At 33.9% G+C, this 21,709-nt stretch overlaps 1 protein-coding gene across 1 annotated transcript in view; it reads right to left on the bottom strand.

Moving 5' to 3' along the window:
• Positions 1–21,709, bottom strand: part of EML5 (EMAP like 5) — a 131,876-nt gene that overhangs the window by 50,351 nt on the left and 59,816 nt on the right. The window contains exons 11-20 of the mRNA XM_074365169.1: positions 19,816–19,983; positions 19,036–19,142; positions 18,331–18,449; positions 16,904–17,090; positions 12,699–12,804; positions 11,220–11,313; positions 10,142–10,242; positions 5,239–5,441; positions 4,497–4,608; positions 3,324–3,451 (exon numbers count right to left, since the gene is read on the bottom strand). Coding sequence (XP_074221270.1) covers positions 3,324–3,451; positions 4,497–4,608; positions 5,239–5,441; positions 10,142–10,242; positions 11,220–11,313; positions 12,699–12,804; positions 16,904–17,090; positions 18,331–18,449; positions 19,036–19,142; positions 19,816–19,983 — 1,325 coding nt within the window. The remainder of the gene's footprint in view (positions 1–3,323; positions 3,452–4,496; positions 4,609–5,238; positions 5,442–10,141; positions 10,243–11,219; positions 11,314–12,698; positions 12,805–16,903; positions 17,091–18,330; positions 18,450–19,035; positions 19,143–19,815; positions 19,984–21,709) is intronic.

Raw genomic sequence — 21,709 nt, 5'->3', positions numbered from 1 at the left:
AAATCCTAAAAAATCCACCAAAAAACTATTAGAACTAACAAATGAGGTAAGTTATTTTAACAAAATAACTACAAGACATGTACACTGAAAACTATAAAACATTGTTGAAAAAGTTAAAGAAAATCTAAATAAACAGAGATATCTCATGTTCATGGATATGAAGACTTAATATTGTTAAGAGGCACTAGTTCTCGAACTTATCCATAGACTATTGCTGCTACAGTATTGTACATGTTTTCTGGGTATACACATGAGTGCACCTCTGTTGTGTACAAACATTCCCACACTTTTAGTTACTGTAATTTTATATTATCATTATTTCTAGCATGGAGATTTTCTTTCTTTTTCTAAATTTTTATTTTATTTTATTGAGTTATAGTCAGTTTACAATGTTGTGTCAGTTTCCAATGTAGAGCACAATTCTTCAGTCATACATGAACATATATATATTCATTGCCACATTCTTTTTCACTGTGAGCTACCACAAGAACTTGTATATATTTCCCTGTGCTATACAGTATAAACTTGTTTATGTATTCTATATATACCTGTCAGTATCTACAAATTTCGAACTCCCAGTCTGTCCCTTCCCACCCCCTTCCCCACTGGCAACCACAAGTTTGTATTCTATGCCTATGAGTCTGTTTCTGTTTTATATTTAAGTTCATTTGTCTTCTTTTTTTTTTTACATTCCACATTTGAGCGATGTTGTATGGTATTTTTTTTTCTCTTTCTGGCTTACTTTACTTAGAATGACATTCTCCAGGGACATCCATGTTGCTGCAAATGGCATTATGTTGTCATTTTTTATGGCTGAACAGTATTCCGTTGTATAAATGTACCACAACTTCTTTTTTAGCATTTTTTTATTGAGTTATAGTCATTTTACAATGTTGTGTCAAAGTCCAGTGTACCACAACTTCTTTATCCAGTCATCTGCTGATGGACACTTAGGCTGTTTCCATGTCTTGGCTATTGCAAATGGTGCTGCTATGAATATTGGGGTGCAGGTGTCATTTTGAAGTAGGATTCCTTCTGGATATATGCCCAGGAGTGGGATTGCTGGGTCATATGGTAAGCCTATTCCTAGTTTTTGAGGAATGCTCATACTGTTTTCCACAATGGCTGCACCAAACTGCATTCCCACCAGCAGTGTAGGAGGGTTCCATTTTCTCCATAGCTTCTCCAGCATTTATCACTTGTGGACTTTTGAATGATGGCCATTCTGACTGGTGTGAGGTGATACCTCATTATAGTTTTGATTTGCATTTCTCTGATTATGGCATGGAGATTTTCTGAAAAATTTCTTGACTATATTTGAATATTTTCTCTTCTAGGTGATTTTAAAAAATCTTTCCAGAAATTGTGAAAAATCTCATTAGGATTTGGATTATGATCATACTGAATTTTTTATTTGCTTAGGTTTTTAAAAATGTCTTTAGTAAAATTTTATAGTTTCCTTAATACAGGTCTTACAAATTTGGGGCCATTTTTAGCCCTAGTTACTATATAGTTTTCTCTGCTGACATGTAGAAATACTATTGACTTTTATATATTGACTTTTCATATATGCACTTTATAGGACTCCTTAAATAGTTCTAATAATTTTTTAGTTTATTCTCCTGAATAGTCAAGGCATAGGGTTATAATCTACTCAGTGTCATCCATCTGTTTCCAACCAACACTTACACCTTTTATTGTTCTGTTTTATTTTACTGGATTGGCTAAGACCTCATATGCAATGTTGGACAATAATAGTGAGATCCAGTATCCTTGTCTTGTTCCTGATATTTAGGAAACAGTAGATATTTAAAATCTTAAACTCAGTAATAAATATATAAAAAAGAATGCCATTCATGACTTCTAAAAATCTTTTCTTACAATTATGAAATTGTTTGTGTTTTTGAGGAGTTCTATCTATGGATTCATCTGTAATATTTTCCAAAAGATCACAAACATGTTAAACACCATGACTCCATCATCTTTTTACTTCAAAGGAGTATGTGACTGAAATTAAATAAGACATGAAAGCTTGACAGTTAATTTAATATAAAATGTTTTGTTATTTGCTTACAAATTCTCCTTGTTGCCACAGGATATTATATTAACATTAAAGTATGTGCAGTGTTCTCATCTACATGTGCTGTCTGGTGTCTTAACAGTAGTGAAGTGGGGGTTGGAAAAGAAATCAGAAGTTAGATTGATGAGACTATTACATGGAGAAGTAATTTACATGTATGAGATAAAAAGGCGTTTTGCAGATACGTTATGGGCTTACTTTAAACCATTTAACTTATGTTCCAAAGTAACTGTAATTTAATGTTGGTAGTATAGCAAATTATGATGAATAGCTTTGACTGTATGTTTAAAGTCATATGTTCACAAGCTTAAATCTGGATATCAGAATTTAAGCAATTCTTGAAATGTATTAATGTCTCCTTAATATACTGATTACAAAACAGAAAGAGAGAGAGAGAAATAAAAGAAAAGAAAAGAAAAGAAAAGAAAAGAAAAGAAAAGAAAAGAAAAGAAAAGAAAAAAAAGAAAGAAAGAAAGGAAGGAAGGAAGGAAGGAAGGAAGGAAGGAAGGAAGGAAGAAAGGGAGGAAGAAAATAATTCTTTTCCAGGGTAAAAGACAAACCCAAAACGTATTACTATACAGAGTTGCATGAGAACAATTTTTCATTAGGGTAGATCCTACCTCACCTGCTATGTTTTACAGTAATGAAAAACATAATATATATAAGAAATGTACAGGATATTAATATAGCATTCCTGATGGAAATGTTAAGGATTAGCTAATCCTGCTGATTCATTTTATATTTTTAACACCCAAATTTTCGTACTTCTGGATTTTTAAAATTATTAACGTATTTTCACTGATAAATGTTTTCAGCAATAAATTTAAGCATACATTCATTTTTTACTTTTCCAAGTTAGCAACCTGAGAGAAAATGAAGACTGTCATAGAAAAACAACTGCCTTAGGTTCAACAAATATACTTAAAAGAAATAAATTAAATATGAAATAAATGGACTGGGTTAAATTAATTGTGAGTGGCTTTTCTTTATATCGGCTTCTCGTTCTGTGATAAGAAATTAATGAAAATATCTGCAATTATTCTTACACGATAATGAGCATATTTATTTACTGATATCTACTCATTTAGCTATAATTACATTAAAATTTTTTGTCAATATTAACCTTAACGAGTATTTCCCTAATTAATTTAACATTATTTTTTTACCATTGCCAACTTTTGGCTCTTATGTATTGAATCAATTGTATACAAAAGGGAAAAAAGCATATTAACATTAAAATTACCTGGACCAGAAGTGTTATTGGGCCACTTTTATCCACTTCTAGTATCTCACCGTTCTTTGTGCCAACTAAAATATGACCATGTCCTAATGATATGGCACGTATAGATGGGTTATCTTCCAAGAGAAGACCTAAAATGTTAAATGGAGATGTTCTTCTAGGTATGAAGTTACTACAATACAAGGATGTATATACTGCCAGTGATGCTATTTTGACAATGCAAATCATGTTATAAGGTTGCTTCCTCCCATATTTTAAGTATTCTAATAAATGTACCACATTTTTCACAATCATTCAATTTACTAATCTCAAGAGTAAGTAACATTTATATACTACAGTTCATGATTCTATATTATCCCAGATCCCCTACAACTGGTCTAACAACTGTTTCTTTTCTTTTCATATTTGCCCCTCATCCACCTCATGACACTCTTAGGGCACATACAATATTCTGGTCAGTAATTTTAATTCAATTCAACCCAAGATCAATTCATTTATGTTTACTGTGCCCTAAGCAGGCCTCAGAGATATACTAGTAAACATGATGGAGCCAAACTCCTGCCCTCATGGAGCATACAATGAGGAGAACAGACCCTATGTGCAGAGCATACTGAAAAAGGAACATAAGGGAATTTAACCATTTTTGAGGGGGTGGGGGATGAGAGTGAATTTGACAAATGAGTATATAGTCAGATAATTGGAAGAAGAAGGAAAGAGGAGAAACGGGAAATTCTAGGCAAAATTGACAGCATATAGAAAGGCCTGGAGGTCAGAGACACTGTGATGTAGCTCCTTAATGCATTGAGAGAATGAACGGGCAAAGGAAGAAGGGCCTGCAAGGCTAGAGAGGGAGGGCCAACGAAATATCAAGGGGAGACAAAACGCCAAGCGTGAAAGCAAATCTCTGACTGGTGGTAAATGTGACTCACATGGCAATTTTCTTTGAAAAATTTAAAATGTTAAAAATTAACCTTAATAATCTTGTACTTATTTATATTTTTACTATATGTATCACTGAAAATTGATTTTGAAAGGACAACAATGATTCTGGTATCCAGTTAAGTGGCTTCTCTGCCCACCTAGAAAAGCACCCATGTGCTCCTCCTCAGTGACCACCCACCCACATTAATGAGCAATTAATCTTTTTCCTAAAAAGCAGATTAAATCTCAAGTCACCTTTAGATCCTGGGGCCAAAGCAGCTCTTTTTATAGCATAGGTCTTGAGACATCTTTCAAAGGAGTCATCCCAGAGAGCTACTACCCCATCTTTTCCCCCAGTCACAAATCCCTAAGAAAGTGAAAAGTTTCAGTTAACAAAATCTAAATACTTAAAAAATAATAACCTTCTTTATACTGAAAAACTCTAAAGGAAAGAATATTTATAGCCAAACGTTACAGCTTATAGAAAACACAAATTAGCATAAGAATCCATTATGTTTTTTTAAACATCAACATGGAATCTGCAAAACTATTTACAGTGACACTAAACATTCTACTTTTCGGATAGGACTTTAAAAACACAGTTTGCAGTTTGGAGCCATAAGGTAACTCCACCCCTTTCAGCAGGTTACATATATTCTCCCGGAGGCTTCATAATCTCATATTCTAAAAAGAAAGGATAAAAACAGTTGCTACCTCACAGAATATGGTGATTAAATATATAAAGTACTTAAACAATTTTTGATACATAGTAAGTTATTAATAAATATTAAGTTAAAAATTTTTTTAACAGCAGACCTATTCTACTCTGTGTTCAGCAGTTTGAAAAGAAGAATAACATATGGCCAGGAAGAGTCTAGCTCACAAATTATTATTGGGTAGCTCAGCTAAGCACAAAGGTAATGCGCTTTACTTGTGAAAATGTTCTGTACTCCATGATCAAATTGTGTTAAACTTAAAATACCTTTAGGTTACTTACTTTTTCCAATGCATGCATACTGAACACTGGCCCATCATGTGCTTTAACTGTTTTTACAAGAAAGATGTCTCTCCAAATACACACGTCTCCTGTGGATGTTCCAGAAAAAGCCATCTCTTCAGTCCATCCATACACTGCACACATCATAGTGTCATTTTTCCCCAGTGTGCCTACGTAGCCTTTTCTTCCAATCAATCCTCCCCCTGGTTCATAAAAAATATTATGAAAGTACCACTTTCAACTCTATGAAGTATAAGCAGTAAAATTCTCTTCTACTGTTGCTGTTCTTATTTAAAGAGAAAGACATGTAACAGTAAGGAGAGTTAAAAAGTAAAACATAGGTTTCTCAATCAGTGGCTTGTGCAACAACCTGCTTTGCTGAGCCTTACACATGGCTGCTTTTAGCACATAGCTTTTTGGATAAAAAAAAATACACTAAGTCAGTTTTAGTCAGTCTTTTGATTATATTTTTCAAAAATTTTATTATGACATATTTAATACAAAAGTAATAAAAATACAATAAATTCTTCTATATCCATTATCGATTTACATAAAATTACTAAAACAACCAAAATGTATACGAACCACATCTCCCTTCTTCACCCCCTGCTATTCTGAATGTGATGTTGATCATCCTCACCCACTCCCTTATACATATTCTACTACTTATTCATGAATTCTTAGGTAGTATGTCGTATTATTTTTCATGTTTTAAAATTCTCTATACATACCATCCTGTATGTATTCTTTTGCAACTTATTTTTTTCACCAACAATTTGTTGCGGAGTTTTATACATGTTTCACCTCTAGAAAACTCATTTTCATATTTATATAACATTCCATTACATAAACATAACATCTTCCTATTAATTGGACTTAATAAAGTTGCTTCCAAGATTTTGTTATTGCAAATAAAGCTGCTTTAAACATTCCTGCAAGAGCCTCTTCTATAAAAGTTGAAGAGATTCTCTAGGAATGCCTGGGAATGGCCACAGGGTATGTGAAAAAGGAACAGCATATAGATGAGAGGTATCATTTGTTGCCAAACTGTTCTCCAAAGCTGACACACCAAGGTAGCCTCCCACTAACAGTGAAAGGAGTTCCTGTCCTTACCCACCTCTGAGGAACACTTACTATTGTCAGACTTGGGGGATGTGAAATATCATCTGAATTTTACTGTGGTTTTAATTTGTATTTCTCTGATTATTAATGAGCTTTATCATCTTTTCCTATCTTTACTGGTCATTCATTACCTATTGATATCTTTTGCCTATTTTTTCAAGCAAACTTATTCATTCATTCAAGATATATACTGGACACTATTCAAGGCAGTGGGAGCAGAGTTATGAACAAAACAGGCAAGAACAAAACACAAAATTCCCTGCTTTCATGGAGCTTCCTGGTGAGAAACAGTCAATAAATACGACAAATTAGCAAAATACGTAGTATATTAGATGATGATGAGTCCTATGGAGAAAACGAAAGCATAGAAGGGAGGTAAGAAATGGGAGGGGTCCTTTTTAAGAAGGGTAGTTAAGAAAGGCCTCACTGAGAAAGTGGTATCTGCATGAAGACCTGAAGGAGGCAGCAAGAACAAGCTACGAAAAAAGAGTCTTCAAGACAGAGGGATCAGCAAACGCAGAGGCCCCAGTGCAGGAACACGACAAGAATCTTCAAAGAACAACTAGGGAGGCCAGTATGGAGTAGCAAAGAAAGTAAGGCAGTAACAGGAGACAGGGTCAGAGAGGTCAAAGGCAGCATTACAAGCCATTGTGAGGATTTAATTTTTACTCTACATGACATGGAAAACATTTGGGTAGCGGAGTGACAAGATTTGGCATATCATTTATTACCAGGTTCATTCTGATTTCTGGGTTGAGAGTAATTTGAATGGCAACAAAAATGAAAAGAGTTATCATCTGGGCAAGTGATAAGGGGGGCAAGGGCCTGGTGGTAGCATGGAAGACGATGAAAAGTAGTCATATTCCAAATGTATTTGGAAGACTGTCTTTTCTTACATAGCAGCCACACTTGTTAGTGAACTTGCAAGGGCAGTTAAGTCAAGTGGTGAGGGGGAAAACAGATTAGACTTCTCTCAAAGGAGGAAGATAAATCGCAAATTTAAAGTGTAAATAACTGTTTGGACATCTTTTAGTGCATAGGGGAGAACAGAAATTAATTAGCAATGGGAGGGTCGAGCTGAAAGAGGGTTTTTGTTTGGTTTTACTTAGGGTGGAGAAATAACACACTGGTATGCTGAAAGGGAAGAGTCAGTAGAAGGGAAAACTGATGATACAGGAGAGAAAGGGAAGAAGAGTTGGAGTGATGTCATTGAATAGGTGAGAGAAGGGATCTAGTGCACAAGTGGAGGGACTAGCTCTCACCAGAGCACTGATTATCCATCCAGAGCAGGGTCAGCACACTACCAGCTGTTGGCCAAATCCTGCTACCACTTATTTTTAGACGGTACCCACTGGAACAGAGTCACAGTGGTAATGTCGATTTCGTTCTCTGCTCCCAGAGCCTGCCGCCTTGACTTTTGGCTGCCTGAGCTGGTCACCATCTACAAGATGAGGACTTTGCTAATGGCCGCTGCTGGGCACCTAGCAGTGAAATCACAGTCCAGGAGTTGCCTTGCTTCTGGATGTCTGACCAAGTTGAGAAGACAGGGCTCTCCAGGAGAAGACACAGTAGGAGCTATGTGTCATTAGGGCAGAGTGAGGCTGACCATTGTGCCCCCAGCCCAACCTGCCAGCCCTGTTCACCACAGCAGGCTGATCTTGGAGGGAATATCTCTAGGTAACAGCAACTGGGTGCAGATTGGGTAAGGCAGGGCAGGAGTTTTCTCTCTTGTTCTTTAGGTACCTACATAATATTCTTGATTTTGTCCCTGGATCTGGAAAGTCTAAAATATTTACTATTTGGCCATTTACAGAATTTTCCACTTCTGGTTTAGGCAATCATTACTGGGTTTTCTGATACACACAGCATAACATATTCCTATCGTACAAGGTCATGTCATTATTGCATTTAAAAACTTTCAGTGGCTCCCTGCTCCACCAGCCATGGAATAGAATTCAAATTCCTTAGAGGAGAGACTAATAATTCATAATTTGGAATTCTCAAAGCCCAGATCTGGGATAGGAGGTAAGAAACTTCCTTTTAGCCTCAGTCCTAAGTCATCTTTAACTTAGTTTACATAAAGCTATGCAATTAGAGGGTTCGACAGATGGCATTTATTCAGATTAATAAAGTGGTTACTTATTTCCCAGTGGATGAGTGAACTCTGGATCAGAGCCCCAAAGTGAGAAAAGATGAAATGCACCAAAATCTTAACATTTATCCTTTTACAGTTCAGTTTCAGGTCTACTATATGTCTAATCAAACTTGAGGAAAAAATTTATTCAGTTGCAAATCTTTTCATCTTAAGGCTATTTTCTTTCTTTAATTCTCTTATTTCAAACAAATTTATAGTTTTTAAAAAATACTGTAATAATAATAAGCAATAATAAGCATTATTTGCTGAGTATTTGCAATTCCAAGTGACTAAGATACTCAAAAGTTTTGTTTAAATGTATGGGAATGAAAAGTACAAATGAGAAGATACTTCTTTTTAACTTTGTAAATGTGTATACACCATGATCTGATGAGTTTGTGATGAAGTATTAAATCCAAGTCTGAAAATCGATGCGTGTCCTAAGTAGTTTACGATCTAAAAGTTAATTCAGCTTGGAAAATAGCTTCACAAAGCCTGTTCATTTCTAACCTATGTTTCACTTCTCTCGATACCTATGTATTTTATCTGAAAGGTTTAAGTGTACTGAGACTTTGATGTCAAATTGCTTTAATGTATAAGTATACTATTCTATTCAGAAAAGAGATTTTTTTTTTTTACTTTCAAACGTGAACTTCTTCCACAGCCATTAATTTACTAAATGACTAAAGTAATAGAACATTCCATTTCTGTATCATTTTATAGCACTTACAGAATTCTGACACAACTTTTCATTATCAGTTTAGACTAAAAAACATGTCTAACAGAAGAAGGAAGTCTGGACATCACTTGATTAATCTCATAAGTTAAATCCTTTTGTAAATATGAATACTATACCAATGAGCCAGTAAAAGATAAAATAAATCTAAATATTTTTTAAACACTTTTTAATTGAGTTATAGTAATTTTATAATGTGTCAAATTCCACTGTAGAGCACAATTTTTCAGTTATACATGAACATACATATATTCATTGTCACATTTTGTTTCGCTGTGAGCTACCAAAAGATCTTGTATATAGTTCCCTGTGCTATACAGTATAATCTTGTTTATCTATTCTATATTTTGAAATCACAGTCTGTCCCTTCCCACCCCCCGCCCCCTTGGCAACCATAAGTTTGTATTCTATGTCTATGAGTCTGTTTCTGTTTTGTATTTATGTTTTGTTTGTTTGTTTGTTTTTTGTATTTTTTTTAGATTCCACATATGAGTGATCTAATATGGTATTTTTCTTTCTCTTTCTGCCTTACTAAATATTTATTTAAAATGTATCAAGACAACTGTGAAATATTCTTTTTAAAGTAAACTTTTCATTTTGGATAATTTTATATTTTCATAAAAGATGTAAAGATAACAGAGTGTTCTCATATACTCCTTGCCCATTCAGTTTCCCAAAATGCTAACATCTTACAATACTATAGACTACTTGTCAAAACTAAAAAAATAGTATGTTTAATACATTACTATTAACTGAACTCCAGACTTCATTCAGATTTCACCTGTTTTTCAACTAATGTCTCTTTTCTCTTCTAGGATCCAATCTAGGAAACCACATTGCACTTAGCCAAATCACTTTTAAAAGTAATAGTTTCTTAAATTTCAAAGGAGTAAAAAGAAGCACTTCCTTACCTGCTCTACGCCAAAATTTCATGTGTTTAATTCCAGCTGTAATTAATTTATCAGGCACGTACGGGTTCATCTTTACAACAAAAATCTTATCTTTACTTCCTCTGAAATAAATATCAAAATGTTTTAACTCTGAAGATAAATCTCTCCTATAATAATCTTTTGCCTAATCCATAACCTATCTTGATTACCCTGTTGCTAAATGCTTGGCCCACTTGTCTCTCAGGTTTGGGCTATGTAATCATGCATTTGTACGTTTAAAATTTTGTCATTAATTTATTAACTCTTCTCAACAGAATCTTAAAAGGTAGGAACAGTGAGAATTGAACTTTTGGGTAGCCCCTACTATAGTCCTGTGCACAGAGAATGCCATTTGTGGCATGAAGGAGTTAAAGAAAACACTTTTTTTTTTTTTATAGTACTCTGCTATAGCTTAATATAGCCTTTCTAAATACAAAATCCTTCTTAAACTATCTTTTATTTGGGTACTGTCTGAAAAAAGCATTTACCTATATTTTAAAGTGTTTTACATCTCACTTTAAGGAATAGGAAGTTAAAAAAACCGACACTTAATTATTTCCTCCCTGAAAGCAATTGTTAATATTTATATTATTATAGGAATAATAATGCTCATTGTAGAAAATTTACAAAATGAAAAACATAATGGAGAAAATAAAAATAATCTGTAGCTTCTTTGTGATACATGTGTGTATGTATCTTCTTTCACTTAAATTTATAATAGGAGCATTCTATAATGTTTTCAATGACTACAGAATAGCTTATCTTACAGAGAATTATAGGTAGAATTCACTCAACCTATAAATGGAGATTTTAGATAGTACCTACCTCCAATCTTATACTATAGTTACATTAAAAAGTAGGTTCACAAGGGATAAACCTACAAATGAATCCTGAATCCCTTGTCTTTTTGTCATGATTATACTATTTACTCAATGGTAATAAAGATAGCAGTGATAAAAAAAGTTATGTTTGCCTGATTTCAAAACTATTATAATTAAAAAAACCTGAAAGTCCAAGAAATTTCAGCATCTCGTCAATGCAGTATCAATTTTTCCCCTACCTTGCTATTGACAGCTTCTCTCCTTTCTTCCAGTCCCACAGCACAATAGTGTGGCTATCATCTATTCCAACTGAAGCCAAACGTTTCCCATCCGCTACGAAAAGTAATCAGAGAGGTAGACTGTCCATTAATATTCATATGATAAAAAACATTCAGCACATATTCTGATACCACAGCACTGTATTTAAAATTTTATAAAATAATATTAAATGTTAGGCATGCATACAGCTATAGGGAAAAAACCCCAGAATTTATAAGGAGGGGGAAGAATCGTTTCTCAATGTATCTTAACCTAATTGCTAACATTTTCTCTGACCTCATTTACCTTATCTATCTACCAGTTTGAGGAGGGGAAAGAATGAAGATAAGTAGAAAAAAGAGATTTTAAAGGAGAGAAGGAAAGGAAAAACAAGGAAGGAAAAAATGAATCACGCTGATGAAATTCACCATAAGAACTCTCCAGTGACATAAGAAGTCAGAGGGATTATGAAAAATTAATCAAATGAAAAAGACCACATATTGCTGTTAATATGACTGTTTTTGGTGAAGGTCAATTATTTTAGTTGTTTCTACTATCAAGCAACAAGTAATGACTATCTGACAAATGACTGAGCCAAGTCAGTCATACTGGCAGGCGTGCATATGTTTACAGGTTGCAAAGGCTCGATCTGTAAGAAAACATTTGCCACTCTGCCACACTTTCTGCAAGCCTCAATTAGTTCATTATCACTACCAGTGTTATTTTTCTTGTTGACTCCCTTAGTTTCGCAGTTTCTTAACCTTTTGCAGATTTCTGAATATATATATGCATTTTCCCAACAAACTCTACTATGAATAATTCACTATCACTTCAGACAGAGCAGCAGAAAGCACAAATTTATGGTCTCTAAATATAAAATTCTCTATTAATGGTATTTCCCCCTCTTCTGAATCCACACCCTAGCTTTTATTATAGATCTGTCTGTAGTTGTTAAACTTTTAAATATGTAGCAAAGAGCTAACATGATCTAAAACTATTTCGATAAGATAGCTCAGAATTGTCACTTCATAAAAATGTTATAAAACAAACATTTTAGTTGTCACCTCTTTCTTAGCTTTCAATTTAAACATTTTCAAAGTTTATTCTGTGGCTGCAAAACATTAAGTGAGATCAGGGTTTGCCCAAAGCAGGAGATACATACCACTAGTGGTAACTGAGATGGTTTCAGAGGTTATGTATGCAAACATTTTTTATTTTAATGGAAACAACTTCACATTAGTGGGTACTAAAAATTATACTCATTAAATTATAATTATAAACCAGCTAGCAAACCCATACTTTCATAGCCTTGATTGACTTGGAAAACAGTACGCACAGTGGATAAAAATTATGGAGGTCATTGCTAAATGACAAGTTTAGGCAATGCTCATTTAGACTAAACTGCTATGTATTGCCTCTGCATTTTGATCATTCTTACTGAGACAGAAAAATTGCCTTACCTGAGAAATCAACAGCACAGACACCATATTGGTGGTAGCCCTTTAATACTGACAATGGTTTAATGGTCTCTGTGTCCCATATGTGAATTGAGGGATCTCTGCCTACCTAAAATAGAAAGCATTACAAAAGTCATTTTATATAATTAAACCATTTATTTTCATATACATAAAAAGAAATAAAACAGAGTTTACAGCCTTTGTCTTATCTGCTACATTTATCAAATAAAAAATATAAAGCAGACTGTATATGTGACCAACATTTTTGTCCTTACATTTGTTGAAAAGCTAATGAGACTAGGCTCAGTGTTTCTTGGAATGTTCTAGAACCATGTGGTTCCTCAATCTTATCTGATACTTCATGAATAAAGATACTGCTTACTAAGCACCAATTATTGGCAGTGTAACTATGCTAGGTACAATGAACACTAAGACATTTAGATAAATTTGTAAACTTATTGGGAAAACAAGATATTGTCAGTTAATAAGAACGTCTGGTAATATATGCTTCACGAGGAGGAAAAGGTTGTAGAGAAAATCTTCATGGAAGAGATGATACTTGACCTGGGCCTTTAGAAAGTGTAGGTCTTGGACTGAAAAAAGCAAGCAAGTAGGATAGGCTAGGATAATGGTGTAAATAAAGATAGACAGGGATGAAAGCACGAAGCAGGTTAAGACGACTTAATTTTTAATTATTTCTTTAGACTCAAGTAATCACTTTCTTTTACTATACAGATTAAGGGACATAATAACTTTGCCTATAAAGGCAACTCCTGAAATAACTAATATAGCTGCTAATTATCATTATTTTTGAAATTCTTTTTATATAAAGACATAAATAATAATACTGCAATCAGTATTTCACTAAATTATTAACTGTTTTCCTTTGTCCTGTCAATTCTCTACAGATTTGCTGTTTTCTATATAAGCTGGAATTCTAAACCACCATTTTGAGTTACTTTTGGTTTAGGTTTCTCGCAGGTGATATGTGCTGCACCTGTTAACAAATGGTTTTTCTCTTGTTAATCTGTCTTTTTGTTAGAGTCCCAGCTAAAAACCTAGGACAGCAAAAGGTCAAGTTTTGCCTCCCCTACACTGGGTATCCAGAGATGTCCTGTGGGCATACTGACTTTTAATTTAATCTGGCCTGAATTCCCTAAGATTCCAGACTTATAGTAGTAAATGACCGGTTTTTACACTGTCTTCATTCCAGTAGGACCATAGTAATGTCCAAACTGCTTGTCACAGCACAATAGGTCCATAATTGTGTTTTAAGAGGAACCATTTATATAAACTAAAGGTGAAGGCAAATGGTGACCCTGAGGCCCCCATTTAATTAGTTCTTCCACTAATGTCCATCATGCACTCTATGATTTGAATACCATTGAGCTACTCACAGTTCTTTAAAGAAGCTGTGTTTTATTTTTAGTTTTGCCCACTGTTACACATGATATAACCCACTTAGAACACTTCTCCCAACCTCCCCACGGTCAGGTAAACTACTTAACTCAAATGTCATCATCTCTATGAGGGCTTCCCTGATTCTATTAGGCACAATCAATAAGTCCTTTATTACATTCCAGGAGGATTTTATACATATCTCTACATTAGTGTTTCTCAGCAGGGGGGGCGGGTTGCCTCCCAGGCAACATCTGACACTGTCTGGAGACATTTTTACTTGTCACAAGTGAAGTGGGTGGTGTTACTGGTACCTAGTGCACAGAGGCCAGAGACGCTGCTAAACATCCTACAATGCACAGTATTGTACACAAAATGTGTACATTGTACACAAAAATGCAATGATCCTCACAACAAAGAATTATCTGTCCCAAAATCTCAATAGTGCCGAGGTAAGAAGCCCTGATCTATATGTATGACTTTGTACCACAATTTTCTGGCATGTCCATCTTCCCCCAGAGTATGAATGTTTCACTATGGCAAGAAGATGTTTTATTTATATTCCCAGCATATTTCCTGGTACACAGCAATGCTCTATGAATGTTTCTGAGTGAATGGAAGAAAGGAGGGAAGGAAAAGGAAGGAGAGAAAGAAAGATTGAGGGAGGCACAAACAAAGAGAGGAAATATGGGAGAAAGAAAAAGGGAAAAATTTTCTCTCCTTTCAGGGAAGCTAACATGCAAGCTGCCTACCCTCTGCCCCCAACATATGCTAGGTGGTATATTTACACAGTTTAAAGCCAGACAGACTAAGGTCTTTAGGCTTTACCACTTATTAGCTGAGAGATCTTTAAGAAAATTATCTAATTTCTCTAAACCTAAACTTCCTCACTTATAAACTGGGAGAAATGGTTTCACTCTCATAGAGGTGATGTGAGAATAAAATAAATACACATTAAGAAACTAGTAAAGAGCTTACAAACAGTGAGAATTCATAAACATCACCCCTTCCCTTCCTTCTCTAAGAATATCCACAAAGAGAGGTATTATTTAAGACTTTTCTCAGTGTTCTCTATTTCATTATTCTGCTTTTTACCTTGGTAAACCTGCATATGTTACTATCATGATTGTAAAATAAAAACATAGTCATCCTGTTTGTCACAGAAAATCTGATAGATAACTTATTTTAAATAATTTTTAAAAACCAGATTCTAGTCTTTATGTTTTTTATATTTATGCAAATTTTTTTAAATTAATATTATCCTGACAGAAAGAAGTTAAGCCAGAGCTCTTAGATCCAAATTCAAATTATAATAATAATAATTAAAGCAGTAAAATTCTAAGGAAAATTATAGGAAAAAAGTTAGGGTAAATTTTATTTGCACTAATAGGTAGAACTCTCCCTGGCATAAATCACAGCAATATTTTTTTCAACCTATTTCCTAAAGTAATGGAAATGAAAGCAAAAATAAGTAAATGGGACCTGATTAAATGTAAAAGCTTTTGCACAGCAAAGGAAACCATAAACAAAAGGGAAAGATAACCTACAGAATGGGAGAGAATATTTACAAACAATGAGACCAACAAGGGATTAACTGCCAAATATACAAACAGCTCATATAGCTTAATATCAAAAAAACCCCAACCCGATTAAAAATTGGGCAGAAGACCTAAACAGACATTCCTCCAAAGAAGACATACAGATGGCCAAAAGGCACATGAAAAATGATCAATATCACTAATGATTAGAGAAATGCAATTCAAAACTACAATGAGGTATCACCTCACACCAGTTAGAATGGCCATCATTAAAAAGCCCACAAATAATAAATGGAAAGGGTGTGGAGAAAAAGGAACCCTCCTACACTGTTGGTGGGAATGTAAACTGGTGCAGCCACTAGGAGAACAGTATGGAGATGCCTTAATAAACTAAAAACAGAGTTACCATATGATCCAGTAATCCCATTTCTGGGCATATATCTGAATAAGACTATAACTTGAAAAGACACATGCACCCCAATGTTCACAACAGCACTATTTACAATAGCCAAGACATAGAAGCAACCTAAATATCTACCAAGAGATGAATGGATAAAGATGATGTGAGGCATATATATATATAATACACACACACACACACACACACACACACACGATGATGCAATACACACACACACACACTGGAATATTACTCAGCCATAAAAAAGAATGAAATAATGCCATTTGCAGCAACATGGATAGACCTAGAGATTATCATATTAAGTGAAGGAAGTCAGAGAAAGACAAATATAATATGATATCACTTATATGTGGAATCTAAGGGGAAAAAAAGACACAAATGAACTTAATTAGAAACCAGAAATAGACTCACAAACATAGAAAACAAACTATTTTACCAAAGCGGAAAGACGTGGTGGGAAGGGATAAATCAGGAGTTTGGGATTAACATATACACACTATTATATATAAAATAAATAAACAACAAGGACCTACTGTACAGCACAAGGAACTATATTCAACACCTTGTAATGGCCTATAATGGAAAAGAATCTGAAAAAGAATACACACACACACACGTATACATATAACTGAATCACTTTGTTGTACACCTGAAACTAGCACAACGTTGTAAGTCAACTATACTTCAATAAAAATTTTTATTTGTAATATGAAAATAAAATCCTATTCCAAAGAATTCTTGATTTCCTAGAATACAAAAGATGAAGAAAAAAGTGGACTAACCTAACTTGAAACCCAAACAAAGGTCTAACCTATCTGGTCTGTTGTCATACAGGTTTTCAAAGAACCTACCTGGCCTGTTGCCACATAGTCTTTCAAAGGATGAATAGTCAGGCAGAGAATATCATCATCATGACCCAAGTAAAAGCGCTGTGTGTTCTGCTGTCGATTATAAATGACACCCACTGCTGCCACATGGTACACAATTTCACCAATTTGAGTATAAAACAGATTACTTCGACAGTCATAACCTCTGTAACTAAATGCAGAAAAACAAATCATGTAACATCAACTTTGGCGTTTTACTAGTGGAGACTATGCAGAGGACATTCAATTTGCAGTTCTGCAAGATACTGAACAATTAAAACAAAATACAAATATCTCAGATCGCATAAACTTTTATGAATGCTTTGATTACAAAAAGCTAAATCCAAGGTATAATACTGAGTGAAAAAAGTTAGGTGCAGAAAAGTGTATATAGTATACTACTATTTGCATAATAAGTATGTACAAAATTTGTATATTATAAAACAAAAAGTTGCTTTTTTTAACAAGTGAAAGGGTATAGAAAATAATATATGTTTGTACATACATAAATATTTCTAAAACTAAGTAACAGTGATTACCCTTGGAGGAGGAGAAATGATGGCTGGGAGGGCAGACATGGGAAGATTTTTAAAGTGTACCCTTTTATACACATTGTTGAAGCCTGAGAATATAATATATATATAATATATATATATATTTCAAAAATAAGTTTAACCAGCAATTTTAAAATTATACATTTCCAGAAAAAAGTAGCCAAATCCTTTAAAAAATGGCCAATACAGTTCTATTTATAGCAAATTTCTTTGCACTTCAAAGAAACCCAATTCATAAAACATGAGTATATAGAAATTTAGTCCCTATTTTAACACTGGAGAAAAAATAGTGTTAATTGTTACTAAATAAGCCCATTTTCGTAGTCTTGAAAACATTATCAGTCAGGTAAGAAGATGATTACTAGATGAGGGGAAAGAAAGAACTGGATTGGAGACTCTTGTTCCAGGATGAAATACGAGACCTATATTGCCAGATGTTCAAAGAGAATCCACAAACTGTATTTTATTGAAATTAAAATATTAAGGTCAAAATGCTTAAGCCAAAACAAGCCACAATATCATTCCAAATTAGACATATTTAGGGGAGATGATAATCTCTTACATTTATTTTAAGACAAGAGATCCATTTATATAAATGCTAAATTTTTGTAAGACAAGTTAATTTTTATTTAATAAACACTTATATAGTGCTTATTATGTGCCAGACAACATTCTAAGTCATCACAAGCCCTAGCTTATTTACTCCTCACCAGAACCCTGTGAAGTGAGTACTGTTATTTCCATTGTACAGATGGGGAAATAGAAGCACAGGGAGGTTAAGTGACTTGCTCAAAGTCACAGAGCTAGTAAATGTGAACCACAATTCAAATACAAAGATGAAAAATAGTAATTTTATACCCATGAACAAAGTGTAATCGGATACTATTTCCTGGAGCCCACTCTCTTCTCTTCGAAGTACCAATCTTTTGTTTCTCCTTGTACTGTTCTTTAAGCTGAGTTAGATCTTCTTTGTAAACCTTTAAATAATGTACAGAAGTAGAAATTTTCTTAGAATATATATTAATAAAGGAGTTACAGATTCCTTTATAGACACTGTGGTTATTATGATCACTAAAGTTTTAACAACTGTCAAATTGGAAGGTTCTTTATGAAACTTACTTCCTTATAAAGACAAACTGATTTACATTTTCTATGTATCACACTGACAAAGACATATTTGGTTTCCATGAAATTTTTATACTTTGTAAGAGATCATCTGAAAGGAAATAAATAGAAGTGTACTGTGACAGAAAACACATATAAAATAAATTACAGGCACAGTATATCAAGCACTTAATATAAAGAACATTTTATCATGTATAGCTGAAAAATTGTGCTCTACAATGGAATTTGATACATTGTAAAATGATTATAAATCAATAAAAAATGTTAAAAAAAGAACATTTTACACAAGTACTTTAACTCTTAAAGGGGGAAGTAGCCACATATTTCCTGGAAAATTAAAAACCACAAAAGATAACAACAGATAAATAAACAACAGGAAGCAAGATAAAGAGGAAATCAGACTTTTTTAGGGAAAACTCATGTGATAATAAAAATTACCTGCCGACGGTAGGTGAGCTGTGTCTCTTGTTCAATTTCAGAATCCAGTTCTGGAACATCAGACAGATCTGAGTCTGATTCATCACTATTAGAGTCAGCCAGACTTTCTGCAGTTTAAAAAGACAATACATTACTTATTTAAAGAAGATTCATTTTTCAAAACAGCACGATAAAATTAATGATTAAGGGCTGACTGTGCCAACTGACATGGAGACAAGCCAGAAAGCAATCAAACAAAATTACCTATTCAAGTGACACAGATGTCAGTAAACTGTACTACGGATTATCTTCCTCTCCACTCACTGCAAACTCAACAGTTCCTTTAAATCCCTTCACTGGCTCCCCAATGACCGCTACATCAAATTTAAATGTCTGTGCAAATATAAGTGAATATAACCTATAATTAACATGAAAAATAGCTAGAAAATACTATATGCAACAGATTAACTGACATTAGATAATTTTTCTCTGTCAAAAAACACTTATATAAAACCTAGATACCCATCTCCCAGAGAATGCATTAAATGTTTGTCTTCCTAATGTGTTTTTCACTCATCATTTGATAGATTAAAATGTAACCGAAAGTACTAGGTATTCCATGCTTTGTGACATCTGACTTTAAACATACAGACCTAATATTTTAATTTAAAATTTCCACTAATAATAATCTATACTGTTAACATATGAGGCTAGTGTATATTTCAATAGTAAAATTTTTATTTGGGGGTTACTGAAGAACTACTTGACAGAGAAATTGTTTAGGCAGTGTGTACTACTCACCTTGAGGTGCTATGTGAAGAGCATCTTTCAGTTTTCTTTCAGGAATAAATTTCCACTGAAAGACAGAGTGATCTGCTCCACCAATAGAAATAACCCACTGATAATCATGTGACCATCTGACATTAGTTACATGAGCTGAATGGCCAATATACTTTTTAAACTTGGCTCCTATAATAAAAATATACCTTTAAATTGGTAAACAAACAATTTCTACACCTGAACCAATACATCCTACTTCTATTCTCTTAACTATAATCAAAGAGCGAAAATGTTAACTCAAAAATCTGATGAATGAACAAATGTATGAGTCTATAACAAGATATGCAAATCTTTGCTCTACTGATTCACAATATAATTTGGTAGGAACCACAAGGGCTGTGAGGCATTCTTACTGGTCTGAGAAAAGCCTGTAGCCATGATTGCTTTCATATTAAGATACTTGAATGTTTTAGCCTGAGGCCCTTGGTCTTAAGTGACATTGACCAGTCTACTCCTCCGCCACTATTCTCAGCCCTAGCAGCCAGAAGATCCTTTTAAATCTTAAGTCATCAGCAAAGTACTAGCAACATATAAAAAGGACCACACAACATGACCAAATGGGATGTATGCCAAGAGTGCAAGATTGGTTCAACATCCAATACTGTTGAATACAGCATACTGTATTAATCAAAACAAAATATGTCCAGTTGTTCCAACAACAGGCTTTTACAGACATTTTAAAAGCCTATATATTTTATATAATGTGCTTCAGTGTGGGTTGGTCTGATGTTTCTTCATAATTAGATTCATTTTTTTTGCACAGGCAATGTTGTGTCCTTTTGGATACATCATTTCAAGGAGCACAGTTCTATCACAAGTGATGTTATTAAGTCAGCAGCATTTGGTTAAGGTGTTATACACTAGATTTCTCCAACTGCAAAGTTTTGTTTTTTAACTTTGTTAAGGAGTTGTTTGTAAAGGAGTTATTTAATTTTTAAAAATCTTTGTGATGACAGGAACCATTTTGTGGTTACCTAATAGACATAATACATTTCCTGTATCCTGCTTAGATAAACCTGATATGTGGCAACACGTACATATCCCTGTTAAAGTACACTAACACAGTAATGCTCAGCTTCATTTTGATAATGTTTTAAAAGTTTTATGTGAAGTTATATAAGGCCTGCATGTCAGGATGGCAAAGCTCCATCAAACTGGAGAAAAACTTTCACCTTGGCCATGAATTTAGGGATAGCCATCTTAAAGCATAAAGGATTTGACCAAAACTATATAAATTACAATTTACTGCTGCTTAATAGTAATGCTATTATTTTAGGAATCAATTTTTTTATGTAACTTAATAGAAGTCAGTAACTTTCTAGATGGGTAACTTGCCACAATACACTCAGCAAAGTCCTACAAGGTCAGATTTAGTTCCATCTTCCTCATAAGAGAATGCATTATTTGCCTGTCAAGAGGACTTTGGCTACTACTTCCTTTGATGGGGCTCTTTACATACTCTTAGGCACCTAAAAGGCAAAGCCAGAGATTCTAGCAAATAAAATTCCAAGTTTTTAAGATGTACTAATTTTGTTATGTTTAGAGCAAATGAAGAAGAGTTATCTGAGCACCCATTCTAATTGATTATACTGGGTGATAGCTCTAAGAAAGGTGTAAATAATCCTATAAAATTATTTTCTCTGTGACTTTTCAATGATCAGCTCCTCTGGAAGAACCAAGGCAGTTCAACAAGAAAGTTGTAGAATAAGTCTAAAGGAAGCCAATTATTCCTAATCAAAGGGACTTTATTAACAATTATTTAATAATTAGCACTGTTTATCTAACTGTGTTCAACAGTCATCTTAAAAGTGAACCTAGATGTCATATCTTTTAAGAAGTGATCCTGACTCACCAA

The sequence above is a fragment of the Camelus bactrianus genome, chromosome 6, assembly GCF_048773025.1.
Source record: "Camelus bactrianus isolate YW-2024 breed Bactrian camel chromosome 6, ASM4877302v1, whole genome shotgun sequence".
Taxonomy (NCBI): Eukaryota; Metazoa; Chordata; class Mammalia; order Artiodactyla; family Camelidae; genus Camelus; species Camelus bactrianus.
Note: the sequence above shows the minus strand (reverse complement) of the source record. Positions and strands in the feature narration are given on the sequence as shown.